This window comes from Penicillium cataractarum, assembly GCF_028827025.1.
Source record: "Penicillium cataractarum strain IBT 29864 chromosome Unknown utg000002l, whole genome shotgun sequence".
Taxonomy (NCBI): domain Eukaryota; kingdom Fungi; phylum Ascomycota; class Eurotiomycetes; order Eurotiales; family Aspergillaceae; genus Penicillium; species Penicillium cataractarum.
In genome coordinates this window covers 5,645,668-5,661,103 of record NW_026622738.1, presented here as the reverse complement: position 1 = coordinate 5,661,103, position 15,436 = coordinate 5,645,668, and the positions used below count along the sequence as shown (strand labels likewise).

General features: G+C 49.6%; 7 protein-coding genes across 7 annotated transcripts; 5 read left to right on the top strand and 2 right to left on the bottom strand.

The window, feature by feature from the left end:
- Positions 1–92: 92 nt before the first annotated feature.
- N7496_004084 (uncharacterized protein) lies at positions 93–3,419 on the top strand (the record flags this gene model as incomplete). The annotated part of the gene is made up of 11 exons (XM_056697015.1): positions 93–307; positions 355–452; positions 500–837; positions 893–1,018; positions 1,076–1,408; positions 1,475–1,511; positions 1,596–1,822; positions 2,244–2,245; positions 2,323–2,475; positions 2,587–2,829; positions 2,888–3,419. 11 exons carry the CDS (start codon positions 93–95, stop codon positions 3,417–3,419), a joined length of 2,304 nt encoding a protein of 767 aa, XP_056559227.1.
- A 311-nt stretch (positions 3,420–3,730) lies between these two features.
- On the top strand, positions 3,731–4,585 carry N7496_004083 (pre-mRNA-splicing factor ISY1; the record flags this gene model as incomplete). Its single annotated transcript, XM_056697014.1, has 2 exons — positions 3,731–3,733; positions 3,830–4,585. 2 exons carry the CDS (start codon positions 3,731–3,733, stop codon positions 4,583–4,585), a joined length of 759 nt encoding a protein of 252 aa, XP_056559226.1.
- Positions 4,586–4,790: 205 nt separating this feature from the next.
- On the bottom strand, positions 4,791–5,879 carry N7496_004082 (putative GTPase MTG1; the record flags this gene model as incomplete). Its single annotated transcript, XM_056697013.1, has 2 exons — positions 4,791–5,552; positions 5,616–5,879. 2 exons carry the CDS (start codon positions 5,877–5,879, stop codon positions 4,791–4,793), a joined length of 1,026 nt encoding a protein of 341 aa, XP_056559225.1.
- Positions 5,880–6,214: 335 nt separating this feature from the next.
- On the top strand, positions 6,215–8,474 carry N7496_004081 (uncharacterized protein; the record flags this gene model as incomplete). Its single annotated transcript, XM_056697012.1, has 4 exons — positions 6,215–6,666; positions 6,723–6,816; positions 6,879–7,810; positions 7,871–8,474. 4 exons carry the CDS (start codon positions 6,215–6,217, stop codon positions 8,472–8,474), a joined length of 2,082 nt encoding a protein of 693 aa, XP_056559224.1.
- Positions 8,475–8,791: 317 nt separating this feature from the next.
- Positions 8,792–11,558, bottom strand: N7496_004080 (phosphatidylinositol 3-kinase VPS34; the record flags this gene model as incomplete). Its single annotated transcript, XM_056697011.1, has 2 exons — positions 8,792–11,447; positions 11,500–11,558. 2 exons carry the CDS (start codon positions 11,556–11,558, stop codon positions 8,792–8,794), a joined length of 2,715 nt encoding a protein of 904 aa, XP_056559223.1.
- A 350-nt stretch (positions 11,559–11,908) lies between these two features.
- Positions 11,909–13,346, top strand: N7496_004079 (uncharacterized protein; the record flags this gene model as incomplete). Its single annotated transcript, XM_056697010.1, has 3 exons — positions 11,909–12,212; positions 12,275–13,105; positions 13,162–13,346. The coding sequence occupies 3 exons, from the start codon at positions 11,909–11,911 to the stop codon at positions 13,344–13,346; spliced, it is 1,320 nt and encodes a 439-aa protein (XP_056559222.1).
- A 785-nt stretch (positions 13,347–14,131) lies between these two features.
- On the top strand, positions 14,132–15,034 carry N7496_004078 (uncharacterized protein; the record flags this gene model as incomplete). The annotated part of the gene is made up of 2 exons (XM_056697009.1): positions 14,132–14,261; positions 14,352–15,034. 2 exons carry the CDS (start codon positions 14,132–14,134, stop codon positions 15,032–15,034), a joined length of 813 nt encoding a protein of 270 aa, XP_056559221.1.
- Positions 15,035–15,436: the final 402 nt, after the last annotated feature.

Genomic DNA, 15,436 nt, shown 5'->3' with positions numbered 1-15,436 from the left:
TGCCTCGAGTATAAAGGATTCATGATTGCTGGCTTCTCGCAAAAGGCTCCGCATGCTTGACCTGGCCTGTCGCATTACTCGCTCTAGTCACCATGTCAAACATGGACAGTATTGGCCAGGCAAAGCCTCATGCTGAAGAAGCAGAGATAGTGAAGCCAGGACCCTTGCATCAGCTCCCACTCCCGGCTGAACTAGCGTCTTTGGAGAATGATGAACTCGAGAGCCTGGAGAAGGGCTTAGTGCGCAAATTGGATACCTGCTTACTTCCAGCTGTAGTTATTCTTTTCTTGATGAATATTCTCGACCGGTTAGTATTTTCTCTCTAGTATTGGTGTCCCGCGCTCACGTCTTTAGAAACAACATTGCAAATGCAAAGGTCGCCGGCTTACCAAAGACGTTGGGAATAACAAATACCCAGTACAACACTTGCTTAATGATTTTCTATGTTGGCTGTTAGTCTCCAAATCCAATACCTCAACGCCATACTAATCCGTTCTAGATATTATCACTCAGCTTCCGTCCAATCTGATCATTACGAAAGTCAAACCCTCAGTCTATATTGGTGTTGTGACATCGGCATGGGGTGTGGTCTCCATGTGCCAGGCCTTCACGCACAATTTCGCCGGGCTGTTCATTTCTCGCTTTATACTGGGTCTCGTTGAGGGACCATTCTTGCCTGGGGTATTCTTCCTGATGTCTTGCTGGTACAAGAGATCCGAATTGCCTCCCCGTATCGCGCTTTTGTATGGTGCGAATATGCTGGCTAGTGCATTTGGCGGGTTGATCGCGGCAGGCATTGTCGCACGAATGGAAGGAAAGATGGGCAGACCAGCCTGGGTGAGTATGTCTCAGAAAGTCCCGAGAGCTTGAGATTGACTATTCATGCCTCTAGGAATGGCTATTCATTATTGAAGGGTCAATGACTATCTTGATTGCGCTACTTGTGATCCCATTTATCCCAGACTACCCTCTGTCTACGAAACGTTGGTGGATTACACATGAACATCAAGTTCTTGCAGTACGTCACAGAATACCCATCTACAAGAGACTTACTGAGACAAACTTGAAATAACAGGACTGGCGCTTGCGTAACGAGAATGCGGGACTTATTGATGACGACCCCGACTCGATTCTGTGGGGTGTCAGACAAGCACTCATTGATCCAAAGCTATACATGTTCATTGTACTGCAAATGGCTCTGATCACGGCCCAATCCTTCAACAACTTCTTCCCCTCGATCGTTGGTACCCTAGGGTATAATGATACGATTACCCTATTGCTTACGGCACCACCTTATGCATTTGCGTTCGTATGCTCCCTGGCAGTCTCATTTCATGCCGCCAAAAAGCAAGAAAGAGGTTTACATATTGCCGTTCCACTGCTCTTTGCACTGATAGGGAACATACTGGTACGTGCCATCGGAGATGCAACTCTTCCGCTCATTACAAGAATTGACACTAATTTTAAACTCCAGGCAATGTTCGTACCAAGTACGGGTGGCAGATACGTCAGTATGTTCCTAATGACATCTGGATCATATTCACCATACAACCTTTGCGTATCTTGGTTGAGTTCATCGCTACCTCGTCCAAAAGCCAAGCGCGCCAGTGCCCTCGCTATTGTCAACCTCATGGGCGCCGGCGTTGCTCACTTCTATACTTCATACATGTTTCCAGATTCCCAGAAGCCTAGATATTATGCTGGCGGCGGAGTGATGAGCGGTGCTTGTTTAGTGTGCGCTGTGACGGCGCTGGGTATCAAATGGCACCTGAAGCGACAGAATGCGGAGATTGAAAGAGCTGAATTGGAGGAGGGCGCGTTGGTAGGCTCTGCAATTGCAGGATCGAAGACTGGACAGAGATCCGATGCTGTGGTGTCATTCAGATATGTTCACTAGGTCATGATGGGGGGACATTTTCATGAGCATGATCTTGATTAGGATGCCAGCATGGGGAGCAGGGAGGGGAGGAAACATGAAGCAATGTATCTCTCCACGTTACCCAAGGCAACCAACTGTCTTACCTAGATTGAATTTGTCCATCATCATCATCATCATCTTCGTGTCTGGAAGGTAAGTGGGGGCCAAATAGTCTTGGATTAATTAGACCTTTTTGGGACCCCGCTAGAATCCCGAGCCTCATCGGAAATTAAAAATCTTCGCTACCTTTCGGATCACCTTCACCCCCTCCATTTTAGTAGGCTCCGCTTCTCTAAGTATGCATTTGCATTCTGAACCATCGTAGCTGTAAGGCACCAATTGCGAGGTCTGCCAAGATCTAATGGCCTTCGAGGCTTCGTGTGCTTAATTAGCGACCTAACTAGTGACTATGGAGCCATCCTTAGCGTAGCCGTCGGGACCCTCAGGAGGCTCGAGGCTCAAATCTTCTTCTTTAGCCTGTTCACCTCATTTCCGGACTCTTTCCCTTCTTTCCCCCTCGACTCTGTTTTCAAATTGTCCCATTCTAGTGTCAAGGCGTAACTGCTTTGACTGGCGGCTTCCAAGATGTCCATCCTTCTGCGCAGGTATCTACCGTTCATCCTCCCTTGTTAAACCCGTCTTCATACTCCTAATAACTAATTTCTCAGTCTTTTGGTGGCTTTGAATGTTATATCATTCATTCCACAGGTCCGTCGGATGTATCGGACCAAGAGCGCAGAAAACATCTCTTTCATCCTAGTATCCTTCAACGTCTTCAGTGCAACGGAGCAGGCGAGTGTCTGCAAATTCATTTTCATGAAGTTGGGGCAAGACGGACATGCCCAGAATTCAGCAGAATGGATGAACTTGTTTCAAGTGACGGCAGTCTGGATGGTCTTATCCTCAATCCTGTAAGATTCCACCTGACACAAAGAGAAACGGCATATCACTTACAATTTATTTGGGCAGTTGGCTTGTAACTTTGTACTACGATGATGGACCATCCAAGAGCAAAATACTGAATGCCTTCGTCTTTCTACTGTGCCAAGTTCAAGGAAACCCTCTCCTGGATGCTCTCCCTCATCGTGGTACGGGCGACATATTGACATCCCTTCCCCACATCGTGTTATTCCTCAACCCGACAGTCACCGGGTTGGCTTACCATGCGTTCCTTCACGAACGCATCCTGCCTGCTAATGCGGACTCTTCATCAATTTTGAGTCTCGTGGGCCTTGCTGGGCAGTCTGTGATGCATCTCATTCTGGCTCTCAAATGGATCACGGAGGCTCCCATCCCGTGGGCTAGAGTCTTGTCTGGCTCTGTTCCTTTGCCTAGCTTGTGGTTCTTTTACAACTTCTTTGGCTGGGGCTTCGTGGATAACCTTGTCCTTGCACTGATATTTGCGAACCTATTTCGGATTGCACGGAAGGAAAGAAATAACACGCCTACTATTGATGATCGGGAGAAGGGCCGAGGCGAACCTTTGCTTGGCCCAGCGTGATGGTGACTCGAGTACCATTAAAACCTGAGATAGATTGATTGAATAATGGCTATCTATTTATAGAGATATATCAGAAAGCAGGAGTATAAGACAGAACATTTATCAGATATACCCTCTCCAGCTTATAGTTTGAAGGATAAGATTCCCTGCTCTCGTGCCTGTTTGGAGTGGACCACGTGATAGCCGCGCGGTAGGCGGCAATTTGACGCCGAACCTCACCCGCAACGGTCAAGCTTCAGATTTCCTCTTCGGACTCCTCCCACCACCTCTGACAAACCTCCTTGGGCCATTGACCTCGCCAGTCTGTCAAAATGGTAAGCCGCATCATCCTCAGCTAGAGCTCGTCCCTGTCTGCAGTCCCTCAAGATATTGCGACCGAGATTGCTAACCCCAACCCCCGCCATGAATAGGCTCGCAACAGTGAAAAGGCCCAGTCCATGCTGTTCCGCTTTCGGGCGCAACAAGCAGCGGACATGGGAATCATTGACCTCGGCCGGACAAGACGACCCAAAGCTATTACAAGTGTCGACTCGATCCCGACATGCGAGCGCTGGCGCGGCCAAGTCCTAAAAGAAATCTCCCGCAAAGTGTCGCGCATCCAAGAGCCGAGTCTCAGCGACTACCAGATCCGCGATCTCAATGACGAAATCAACAAGCTCATGCGCGAGAAATGGGCCTGGGAGATGCAAATCCGGAATTTGGGTGGACCGAACTACATGCGCGGATCTGGTCGGGTCTACGACGACGAAGGGCGAGAGATTCCCGGTGGAGGAAAGGGCTATCGATATTTTGGTCGCGCGAGGGAATTGCCCGGTGTCAAGGAGATGTTTGAGGCGGCGGCTCGCCGGGGGAGGGGACCGCCAGAGGAAGAAGAAGGGACTGGGACTGGCCGTGGTGGAGATATCGCAACGAAGAAGGTCAATGCCAATTACTTTGGATATGGCCTGGATGAGGAGGACGGCACGCTATTGGCCTACGAGAAACAAAAGGAAAAGGAGGCTGTTGAGCACTTGCGCTCCCAGGGTGATGACGATGCCGAGGACGGCTGGGAGTCGTTACCTGGAGATGCTGGTGATGGGGTAGAATGGCGGCTTCCCTCGCTAGATGAAGTACAAGAAGAATTGGTCAATCGGCGACGGCAACGACTTCTAGAGAAGATCTCTTGATCTTCGACTGATGCATTTGGTGTGGAGGGGCTTTCCATGTTTTTTCTCTTTCCCAGTGTTTCGGCGTTAGGGGCTGCTTCTGCAAAATATTCACCTTTCTCAGCATTATCCCATTCTTCTTTAGTGAAACATCGCTTTTGTGGATTGAAATGATATCCATCAGCCATCCACCCATATGAGTTCTTTCATTATAATGTACATTTGATTAAGAGGAGTTGGTAGTATTTACGTCCGGCTTGTTCTTCCGCGTTGTCCTCTCGACTTTCAAAGCCTGGGACATACTCAAACGTGCCTTTTGATCAGGATCATCTCGCCGCCGTTGCTCTGCATCCAAGTCGTCGAGAATGAATCGACCAAGATCACCCGCCCGCCACTTCTGAATAAAGTGCAGTGCTGCACTGTCTATATTCGGTATCCCACCCTTTCCCAGTAGCCCCGTTTGTCGTGCAAAACTCTCAAGCAACGGCATGACTTCGTTGGTAGGCTCGGACCAACGCTTATACGCCTGCGCATCATGCAAGTTGATCTGATAGAGCAAGTAATCGACGAGGGTGACGGGTGAGATGACGGCGTCTTTGACACAGCCACACAATGCTAGCTTGAGCATATTGTCGGCATCTGGAACGTATGGCATGAAGACACCCGGAGTATCGAGCACGTAGACGTGGGACCCGCTCTCTCGCTCGATGATCTTCACGGGGCTGGCGATCTTCCGTGTGATACCAGGCTGACCTCCAGTTTTCAGGGCTTTTGCTTTTCCAACACCAAAGTTCCGTAGGTGGTTGATCAAGGTCGACTTTCCAATATTGGGCATTCCCACTACCAAGACTCGGCATCCCACGAGCCTATCTGGTCCTTCGGCATCGTCTCGGAGGTGTTTGATAATTTGAGTGACGTCGGCGCGGGACGATGAACTGACAAAAAACACGGCGCTCTTAGGGTCGAAGCTTCGGACCTTTTTCTCTAACTGTAATTGAGCAAATCAGAAATTTATCTCACAATATCTCAAGGCTCATTCCACAGAACTCACAAGCTTCTGGGTAGGCGATTTGGGAATGCTGCCAAGATCTCTTTTCGTATAAACAACCAGTCGTCTCTTGTTTCCCAGTGCTTCCTCAAACAAAGGATTGATTGATGTGACAGGAGCCCGATAATCTCGGCACTCGACGACGTAGTCGATTGAAGATAGCATGTTCTTCATCTTGCTCAGACCAGCCCGGTGATGTCCCAAGAAGTAAGACCTCGGGATGGCCCCATAGTGAGGAAATGCCTGACGCGGTATGAATTGCGCCATGTTCCGAGTGCTTTCGATCCCTAGACTGGCTAATTACCGTTCATTTCCGAGTAAAATCAACAAGTCGCAAAATCGCAATGATGCAAACCCCAGATGCGTGACAGAGAAATTGCCGTTACTAGAAAGGCGGTCTAGAGGGCGGTAAGGAGTATATACTTGGCCATATGACGCGTGGGCTTGGACACCCAAGTAGATTCCGATCCAAGACTTTAATTCGATGGCTTTTAAAGCAGAATTCAATTCCACTCCTTTCGTAATTTCTTCTTAATATCTGTGATCATTAACTCTGCATTAATTTGTTTCTTACTCGATCACTAGATCCCATCCTTCTCATCATGTCTCTAATATCAGCCTTTCGTCCACCCTCCACACGCACATCATCAATCCGTCAAAGATCACGACCTCGTCGACGGAGAAAGACGAATACACGAGAGCAAGCCAATTTTGACTCGGAGGACCATGTTCAAGATTCAGATGCCCACTCAATTATTACACCCTCCAAACACACACCAAAGCCGTTTCGAAAGCTACGAGGCTCAATAGCGGCCGGGGGCCCTCTACGTCCCTTCCGCCTTGTGAAGCAAGACCTGGTCAATTTGCGACGACGATATGTGTCTGACTGGACCGTGTTCAACCAGCTGATATTTGCCAGCGCCGTCTATGTCTTTTTCACTAATCTTTTACCTGGCATCACCTTCGCAAGTGACTTGTATGTGCTCACTGGCAAAAGCTGGGGTACGATCGAGGTCGTGTTCAGTACTGGACTCTGTGGGATAATCTTCTCGCTGTACGCACTCATGAATTCCTTCTGCCTGTCCTGAGTGACTCATTACTTCTCGGCAGCTTCTCGATCCAACCCCTCACCATCCTCGGCGTAACGGGTCCATTCTCTGTCTTGGCAGAGAACATCTATTCGCTGTGCGAAGATGTATTCCAAGTATGCCATCGGTCATTCTCGGGCTTGGCTATGCTGCCTTTGCTGACACCCACGGGGACCAGATACCATTCCTCCCGTTTATGGCTTGGTCTTTGATCCATTCTGCTTGGCTGCACTACCTGCTAGCAATCATCAATGCGCATGACTGGACTATGCGATATGTGACGACTTTTGCAACGGAGATCTTCTCGCTCTTGAACAGTATCATTTACTTCCACAAGGCTATTCAGGAACTTGAGAGGGCCCATGAAAGTCTTTCTTTCGCAGCTTTCCTCTACGCTGTTATAGGCGCGGTAGGAACCATGCTCCTTGCTATCTTCCTCTCCACCGCGGAAAGCTGGCGCCCTCTCTTTCACCGGTATATCCGTCTTGGGTTGACCGAATATGCTGCCGCAATCTCTATCATCATTTTTATTGGCTTGCCTCATGTTGGCGAATTGGCCAATTTAGACAAAATGACTCTGGCGGTTAGCACCTCATTTCGGCCAACATCTCCTGAGCGGGACATCTTTTTCGTGGAATTTTGGAAATTGCCCGTCCAGTGGATATTTGGCTCCATTATCCCTGGGTTGATCATTACCATGCTTTTCTTCTTCGATCACGAAGTCAGCTCAATCATCTGCACTATTGACCGGTATGGTACTCGAAAGCCGGGCGGGTTCGCCTGGGACATCGTGCTGCTAGGAACGACAACAGCGTTATGTGGTATTCTTGGTATTCCGCCTGCCAATGGTCTGCTTCCACAGGCACCGTTGCACTCTGAATCCCTGATGCATACAGTGAAAGAAGAGAAGACCATCACAGTGGACGGTGAAGAGAAGATAGAGACCCGAGAGGTCCGGCAAGTATATGAGCAACGCTGGTCATCCTTTCTCCATTCTGCCGCTATTCTTCTATTTATCAGTCCCCCGTTTATGAAAGTTCTTGGCTTGACTCCGACCAGCGTTCTTGCTGGGCTGTTCCTCTTCATGGGTGAGCAAAGCTTATCGATCAAGTAAGTCTTGCCTTTTACATCACTTTTGATATGGCACATGTCCACTGACAGTTCTTACAGTCCGATATTGTACCGGACATTCTATCTTCTCACTCCACCATCAGAGTTACCACCCCTACCACAGTCCCTGCACAAGAACCCTGAAGCTCATAGCGTGATGGAATCCTCATCTCGCCACCCATCCTATCTGCCAATTCACCTCTACACAATCCTGCAAATCGTGATCACAGTCGTGATATTCATCCTAACCCTCACTCGTGGAGCACCTGCATTCCCAGTGCTGATTCTCGCTTTGGTACCTTTCCGACTTCTCGTCATGAAGAGATGGTGGCCACGGGAAGTACTTCGTTTCGTGGATGCCTGGGCCTGTCGTGAAGGTACCCTCGAGGACGACGAAGATGCCGCCAAATTGGACGGTCTTCCAACGCAGGAGACTTCAAGTGGAGAGGAAAATGCTGTGCCTGGCGGTGTGTTACGCCGCGATGGCAGCGGCGATGGACATGGCCGTTCTTCTGTTGTTGAAGGTAGCGCCGCACACGGCGATTCTCAGACAGACCTAGGGGATCAGAGGATATGGGGTACTACTGATAATGATGCGAATCATGAGTGGGTAGCGCTTGAGGAACGCAATGTTCCCGATGAGGAGATTGGACGTGATAGATAATGTCCTGTTTTGCCGATGTGCTAACCTATCTGACCATCATGGAGGTGTGCTTCCGGCTGTACGAGATGACGAGTACACTGTCACATACCATTGAGCGATAACGAATCATTCCAGAGCAAAGAGTCCAATGAGAGGTAGAACTAAGTTGTGTAGGCCATGTTATAGGGTATCATATTCTGTACATCTATTCCTGTGCGCCAAACTATCCCAGTATAGCCTCCGATTTCCCAACTCCTATGCACCCAAGCACGTAAACCAACATTGGAATCTATCTATCCATTGATCCCATCCACAAGAGTACCTTCGTAGTAGTCAATTCAAGCCCTCCATCCTTGCACAAACTCGTGTAGGCGATCAATAACCACACCAAAGATAGCATTAACGCTATCTCCGATCAGCTGCTCAAAGTGTCGAATCGCCTCTTCCTCGGTCATTTCGAGGTGGAAACGTTCTTTCACTTTCAAAACAGCCTTGTCAGGTTCGACCCTGATGTCGGGGATATTGGCATCAACCATCAAACTGAAGAGATTCAGGATCAGGTTTGCAGACTTGCGCAGGGTTGTATACGCAGTGTAACAATATTGCTTGAACTGTAGGTAGTGTGGCGAAGTCGTACCGCCCATTCCCTCGACCATCTCCTTGCAGAGCTTCATCATCGGAGCAAAAGGTTTGGGATCACGACCGAGAATGAAACCAAAGTCGGCATGGAAGAAGTGGCCGTCTGGTGCGAGAAGCAGGTTCTCTAGATGACGGTCACCAACGCCCAGGAGATACGTGATGACGCAGTAGCCAGCGCAGGACTTGATATAAGTGTCCATGGCGTCTTTTCGAACGCCAAGAGGCTCATTTTCATCTGGGTTATGCTCTTTCAGGTAGGCGAGAATAGATTTGTACTTGGCAGAGGCCGCAGACAGGGATGTGGATGGGATAAATTGAACGGCACCAGCCGTAGAGCTCGTCGCCAAGATGCGATATGGCGTCAATTTCAAGTCCAGATTTTCTTTTTGCAGCAGTCGGTCCATCAGGATGATGATTTGGATGACCAATTGATCCTGGCGAAGATCATCGCCGACCTTGAACAGAAGCGGGTATCGTTTGCCATCACTGGTCTTGAACGTGATGTTAAGCGGAGATAATGTCGATTTGAAAACGTTGGATTCATCAGGGTAACAACCGATGATTGACACGTCGGGGTCTAGCGGCAACGGGAGCGGCGGATCAATATGAATCAACTCATTCTTTGGATCGCGCAAAGCCTTCTTGAGCTTCTCGATCTTGACTGGTCGAGTCTCGCGGGAGAAACGGACGTCCTTGGCAATCTTTGAAAGAACGGCGATCAATTCGCCTTGACGAAGAAGGGTCTTTCGATGCTCGGCATGAATCTTTTCCAGTTCTGCCATGAAGTAGTACTCGACACGAGCAAAGAGTCTGCGCTGATTTGACAAGGTTCCCGGACCGGCATCATCACATTCAACCATGAGATACCAATGCAGAGAGTTTCCAAGTTTGAAGTTGTTGGCCGCTCGTGTAATGAGGAAGTTGGCTAGCGAGGAGTCATGAGCCGCCTCTTCAGACTCGTTGTCTGAGCTCTCCTCGTATTTTAATGCCTGCACCAATTGCAGGAGGTACAAATCAAGCTCCTCGTCATCCGCTTTGCGCAATCTCGCCACGGCATAGGAGCGAACAGCCGCATTGTCGAATGTTGGACCAAGAAGCTCCAGAGCGTCATCAACGTCAATCTCGGTCCATTTAGGCAAGATTTCCACAGCTTGCCGCGCTTCACCTTCATCACGCCAATTGACTGACTTCACAAATTTGGTCAATGCCCTCTTTTCCCGAGTAAGATAGTACCTGAATCTCCAGATCAAGTCTTTCTCTTCGGCGGTGAGATCCTGGGTCGGCTCGTACGATAGAATGAGGTTTAGTTCGTCACGGTTCTTCGGGTTTGGTTTGAGGTCTCGATCCATAAATCCAGTTCGATGGCTGCGAATCAATCTTCGGTGTTTGTCTTCGCACGGATTTCCGGTTTGACCCACTTCGGGATCGTAGATTCTGATGACGCCTGCGCCATCAGCACCTTCAATTCCGGGACCGAAGCGAACCTCTGGAATAGGTTTCAATGTCGATGTCGGGAGGTTAGATACGTTCTGAGGATAGGACGAGATTGGCGGGGCCGGATATTGGTGATCAGCCCAAACTATAGGGTGATCAAAGCGTGGAAAGTCCACATAAAGCACAAAGTTCTCGTCGTCCAACTCGTCATCATCAGAACTGTCGTCCTCGCCTCCTTCGGCACTACCACCACGTTGCTTTGTTGTCTTGAGGGCAATAGCTCTCTTACGAGCGGCCTCTTCAGCCTGCATTTTGAGCTTCTCCAGCTGACGGAAGACCATTTGGTCCATCCAATCAATGCGCGTAATGTCACCCATCTCATGCTTTTTGATCAGGACCTCGATCCGCTCCAGCTCTGCCTCGGCCGAGGACGGTCCCATAATATCGCGGGTACTATTGTTGTGTCTTCTTCGTTTTGGTGGTGGTGAAGATGGAGTTGATGTTGAAGAAAAGCCATCTGCGGCTTTCTGGCGATGGATCTTGCACTTCTGCCGACCCATTCGTAGCTTGCCCTCGGTGTCGAACAATGAGATTGTCGTTCCGCCAAAAGGAACATCATGCCCTTGGGATTCATCACCCGCCAGCGGAGAAAGGTCCCATACCGTGATGGCCAATTGAGAATTGAGTGGGGCATCTTTGATTGACATGGGCATCTGCAACCATTCATTCCATACTCGGCTAGTTTTGAAGGCCCTGTAAGCAGTTTGTAGAGGGACACCCAGAGGCTTTGAGTCCGACCATAGCTGAGCGGTGACAAAAAGATCCGAAGCGGGGTTCTGAGAGGATCCGAGATATCGCAATTCCGGGTTCTGAACCAGTCGCGAGAAGGGTATCTGCTTCTGTTTGCCCTCCAACGAGCCACTTTGAGACTGTTAGCCATGTCGGAGTCTTGTAATCATGCGCAGAGACTTACACCTTGATGCAGACAGGCAAGTCCACTTGGGTGGACAACGCAAAGGTGAATGCCTCCATCCTCGTAGGCCCCTCAACGACACATCGAAGCTCAAGTTGAGACCAACCTTCGGGGCTCGGAAGCTCCTGCGGGGACCAGTCAGCTATCATCACGTGTTCACCTTTTAATCAATAAGATAGAGGTTAAACACGGTCACGTGAAGTACGCGATGGAGACGCGACGGGCGACCCATCATCTTTGGAATTCTATCTATCACTTCTCAAAATACGGTGTGCGCTGTCGAATCATTCCCCTAATTATCAGAGAATCTTCTCGCAAATTCTCGCACTTGTTTGCACCCTTTGACCGGGATATTTTCTTTGTTCGAACTCCGCCTTTGTCGTTGGCGCTAAATCGTGCCCCATTGACAATGGCACGCATTGCGCAGTCTCAGCTGGACGAAGCAAGCGCCTACGGCTCCAGCCCTCCTTCATCACCAGACTCATCCTCTGATAAGGAAAATCGTCGCCAAAGTGTCAACAAGCGATCGACTGCCCGGATGCTATCCCGAAATCAACTGTCCAAGCGTCGTCGCTTGACTGATCGCGCGTCAAATATTCAGTCGCAAGCATTTTCGCAACGGAAATGCAAGCGTTTCTACGATCCTGATCAGCCTGAAGAAGAGCGAAGACGCCTCCGGAAGAACTACAGAGATCTTACCACTGATTTCAATGGTAAGATATTCAAAAGCAGTAAACTATCGTGGGATGGCTGGTACTGATCATCATCGCGTCAGACTCCCGCACCGAGTATATGCGGCCTGGAAACGATGGCATTTTTAAAACACTAGAAACCGCGAATAACCTTTACACGCAAGTCAAGCAGACCTCGGATGCCACTATCGACTCGCGCCTCCTCGTCAACGCCGCCGACCTCACCCATAAGAAAACCGCGCAGCTGGCGCTTGGAGATGCATCGGCGGGTATTGATGTGGATGAATTTGTTTCCAAATGTATCTCATATATGCGACGTGGACCGGAATTGGCCGATGGGAGCACTCAACAGCGACAACGACCCCGTCAAACGCAGAGAGACCCGAATGACAGTGACGACGGAGATTCCGGCGACGCAATGAATTGGGATTGGCTTGGTCGCATGGCTTGTCTCCATCATAATTCCCGACCCGCTGTGTCTGGATTCTTGCTAGGCCCGCTGTCAGTGCAGAAGCGCTCTCGGCAAAATACCCAGCGGGCTGGACGTGAGCAATTTAATTCCACGCAGGCTGTTCAGCCCCAGGAGCTCAGGCAGGAGGACCTTGGTCAGCAAGCGAATGCGAACTTGACAGAAACTTGCAAAATGATCCAGGTTTTGCTCAACAAAACCATCGACAACATCGAGCATGAGGTCAACGGGATTTTGACCGAAGAGGGGGAACCTACCGAGGAAAGGGTGCTGGAGGTGATGTATGAGCATCATACGTCTCCGACTGGAGGCGTTTGCCTTTTTAAATTTTGCATCAACCCCCAGTCCTTCGGCCAAAGTGTTGAGAACCTTTTCTATGTCAGCTTCCTGATCCGTGATGGTCATGCTGGAGTTTCCATGTCCGCTCGCGGAACTCCAACTCTTCGTGAGTGACATCATGTTTCCCCCGCGGCTTTCAGCCTCTTTCTAACGATCCTATAGATAGTGCGGAACCGTACCCGCCACATGAGGCCCAAGCGAAGCGCATTCAGAAGCACCAGGCCATCTTCAGCCTGGATTTCGAAACCTGGGCCGATATCATTAAGGAGTTCAACATCGACGAATGCATTATTCCCCATCGTGAGGATACTGAGGAGGGCACCGGCCAGACTTGGTATGGCTCCTAGCCTCCACCAAAACGAGCGATATGGTTGGTTTTGTTTAACATTTGTTTTGATACCCCGGTGCTGTTGGTTACGCTTGTAAATAGATCGATATTCGTAATGTCATTTCTAACACAATAGCTCAGCTAGGCGTAAATCTCGTCTCCCGATGCCCAATATACCCGGTCGTGGATACCTCTAAATAGCTTAAAGGATATAGGTATAGATTGGACGTTGGTACATTTGGTCAGCCTGGCTCAATGATCGTTCAAACTTTTCCCGAACAAGACACCCGACTAAATTGCATTCCAAATCTTTGCTGGGAGAGGGCTTTTCCATGAATTTGTCAAGTCATTCGTCCATTTTCCCTATCAGGCTATTTCTCCGGTAGATTGAGCCACAATCCTCATTAAGATTTCCGAAAAACTTCACAAATGAGCATTGTTCATTCATAAATTTTAATGTCCTCCTCCATAATTGTAATGCCCGCGGGTCCAGATTCGATCGCCCTAAAAATGCTTATGCAATTGTCACTTGGTGGAGCCACTCGAGGTGGGCCGAGGCCGTAGGCCATTCAGTAAGCTGCAACACATCATTACGTCATGGCTGTCAACTTATCGGCCTGATCGATCGCCCCTTCTCCGTTGAAGCCCCTATCGCACATTTAAAAGCTATCGAGTCGAGCTGGCGCCGGCTTAGGATATCGATCTCGTGATTTCCACATTTATATACTTCTACAGCGCCCGGCTACCTGACACCAACGCCAGGAGTTCACGCAAACCGCCCGATCGACGCGCAAGATCTTCGCAATGCCGCAACTCTTCCCCTCCAACCCGTCGGCCACGATGGTGATTCGCGATGTCACACCTAATATTGTCACTATGAGCCTTCCATTCGCGCGCTTTGGCATCTGGCGTTTTGGCGGCCGAGGAACACTAGGTTAGCAGCCCGCGCCCTTGCAGCTATACACTCGGAGGCTCGAGTTAGAGTACCATCAAAGCTAACCATCATCTTCCTTGCGTGATACAGTCAAGCTCTCCACGGGCTCTCTCGCCATCTTCTCCCCCGTCAGCCTCACCCCCGAAGTACGCGCCAAAGTCGACTCTCTCGGCGGAAACGTCAAGTACATCGCCGCCCCCGATCTCGAACACCACCTACATATCGGCCCGTGGAGGGAGGCATTCCCGCAAGCATCGATTCTCGCGCCAGAGGGTCTCTACGAGAAGCGCCAGGCGAGCAAGGAGTACAATGACTCTCCATTCGAACACGTCTTCAAGAAGAACGAGCCGCAGCCGATATCAGAGGAATTCGACGCCGAGTTTGAAACCGAGTACGTGTATGGGCATTCGTCACGCGAACTGGTCTTCTTGCATCGCCCGTCGCGTACGGTCATCGAGGCTGATCTACTCTTCAATTTGCCCTCCCATGAGCAGTACTCTCGCACCGAGGATAAGAATCCGCTTAATTCTTGGACCAAGATGGTGCTTCCGATGCTGTCAACCAAAGGTTCTGCGACGGCACAACGGCGATTCGCGTGGCATGTTCTCTCTGCTAAGGATCGCCCGGCGTTCACAGAGTCGATGAAGCGTATCGATGGGTGGGATTTTGATCGGTTGATTCCGTGTCATGGAGATGTCATTGAGACGGGAGCCAAAGGGGTGTTTCAGAACGTGATGGCGTGGTTCCTGCAAGATGGGACGAAGCCTTCCTGAGATGGGCTGCATGCTGTAGTTGTGGGGGAGTTCCTCGGAGGTTAATTTGTTTGCGGTGTTTTCTGGTGTGCATTCTGGTTTGATTGTAAGCTGATGTGTTTGGGGGATACTTGATGATACCCTGTGGTGTTGCGGTGAGGGGTGGCTTTACTATAATATTATCGATCGAATACTGTCCGAATATAATGACTAGTAGTAATCCTAAAGCGCATTCGCTTTCTATATATGTACAAACTTTCACTATTGAGGACCCTTGGAGCAAAGATAAGAATAGAAACAAAGTGGAGATCAAGCAAACATCATGTGCTAATAAAATCCCCAATACAGAGGCTAACCGGTCGGAGCCTGTTTGAGATCTGGGATATCCTAGGGAAGTAGAAGAAAGTTCCATGTCGAGTGATA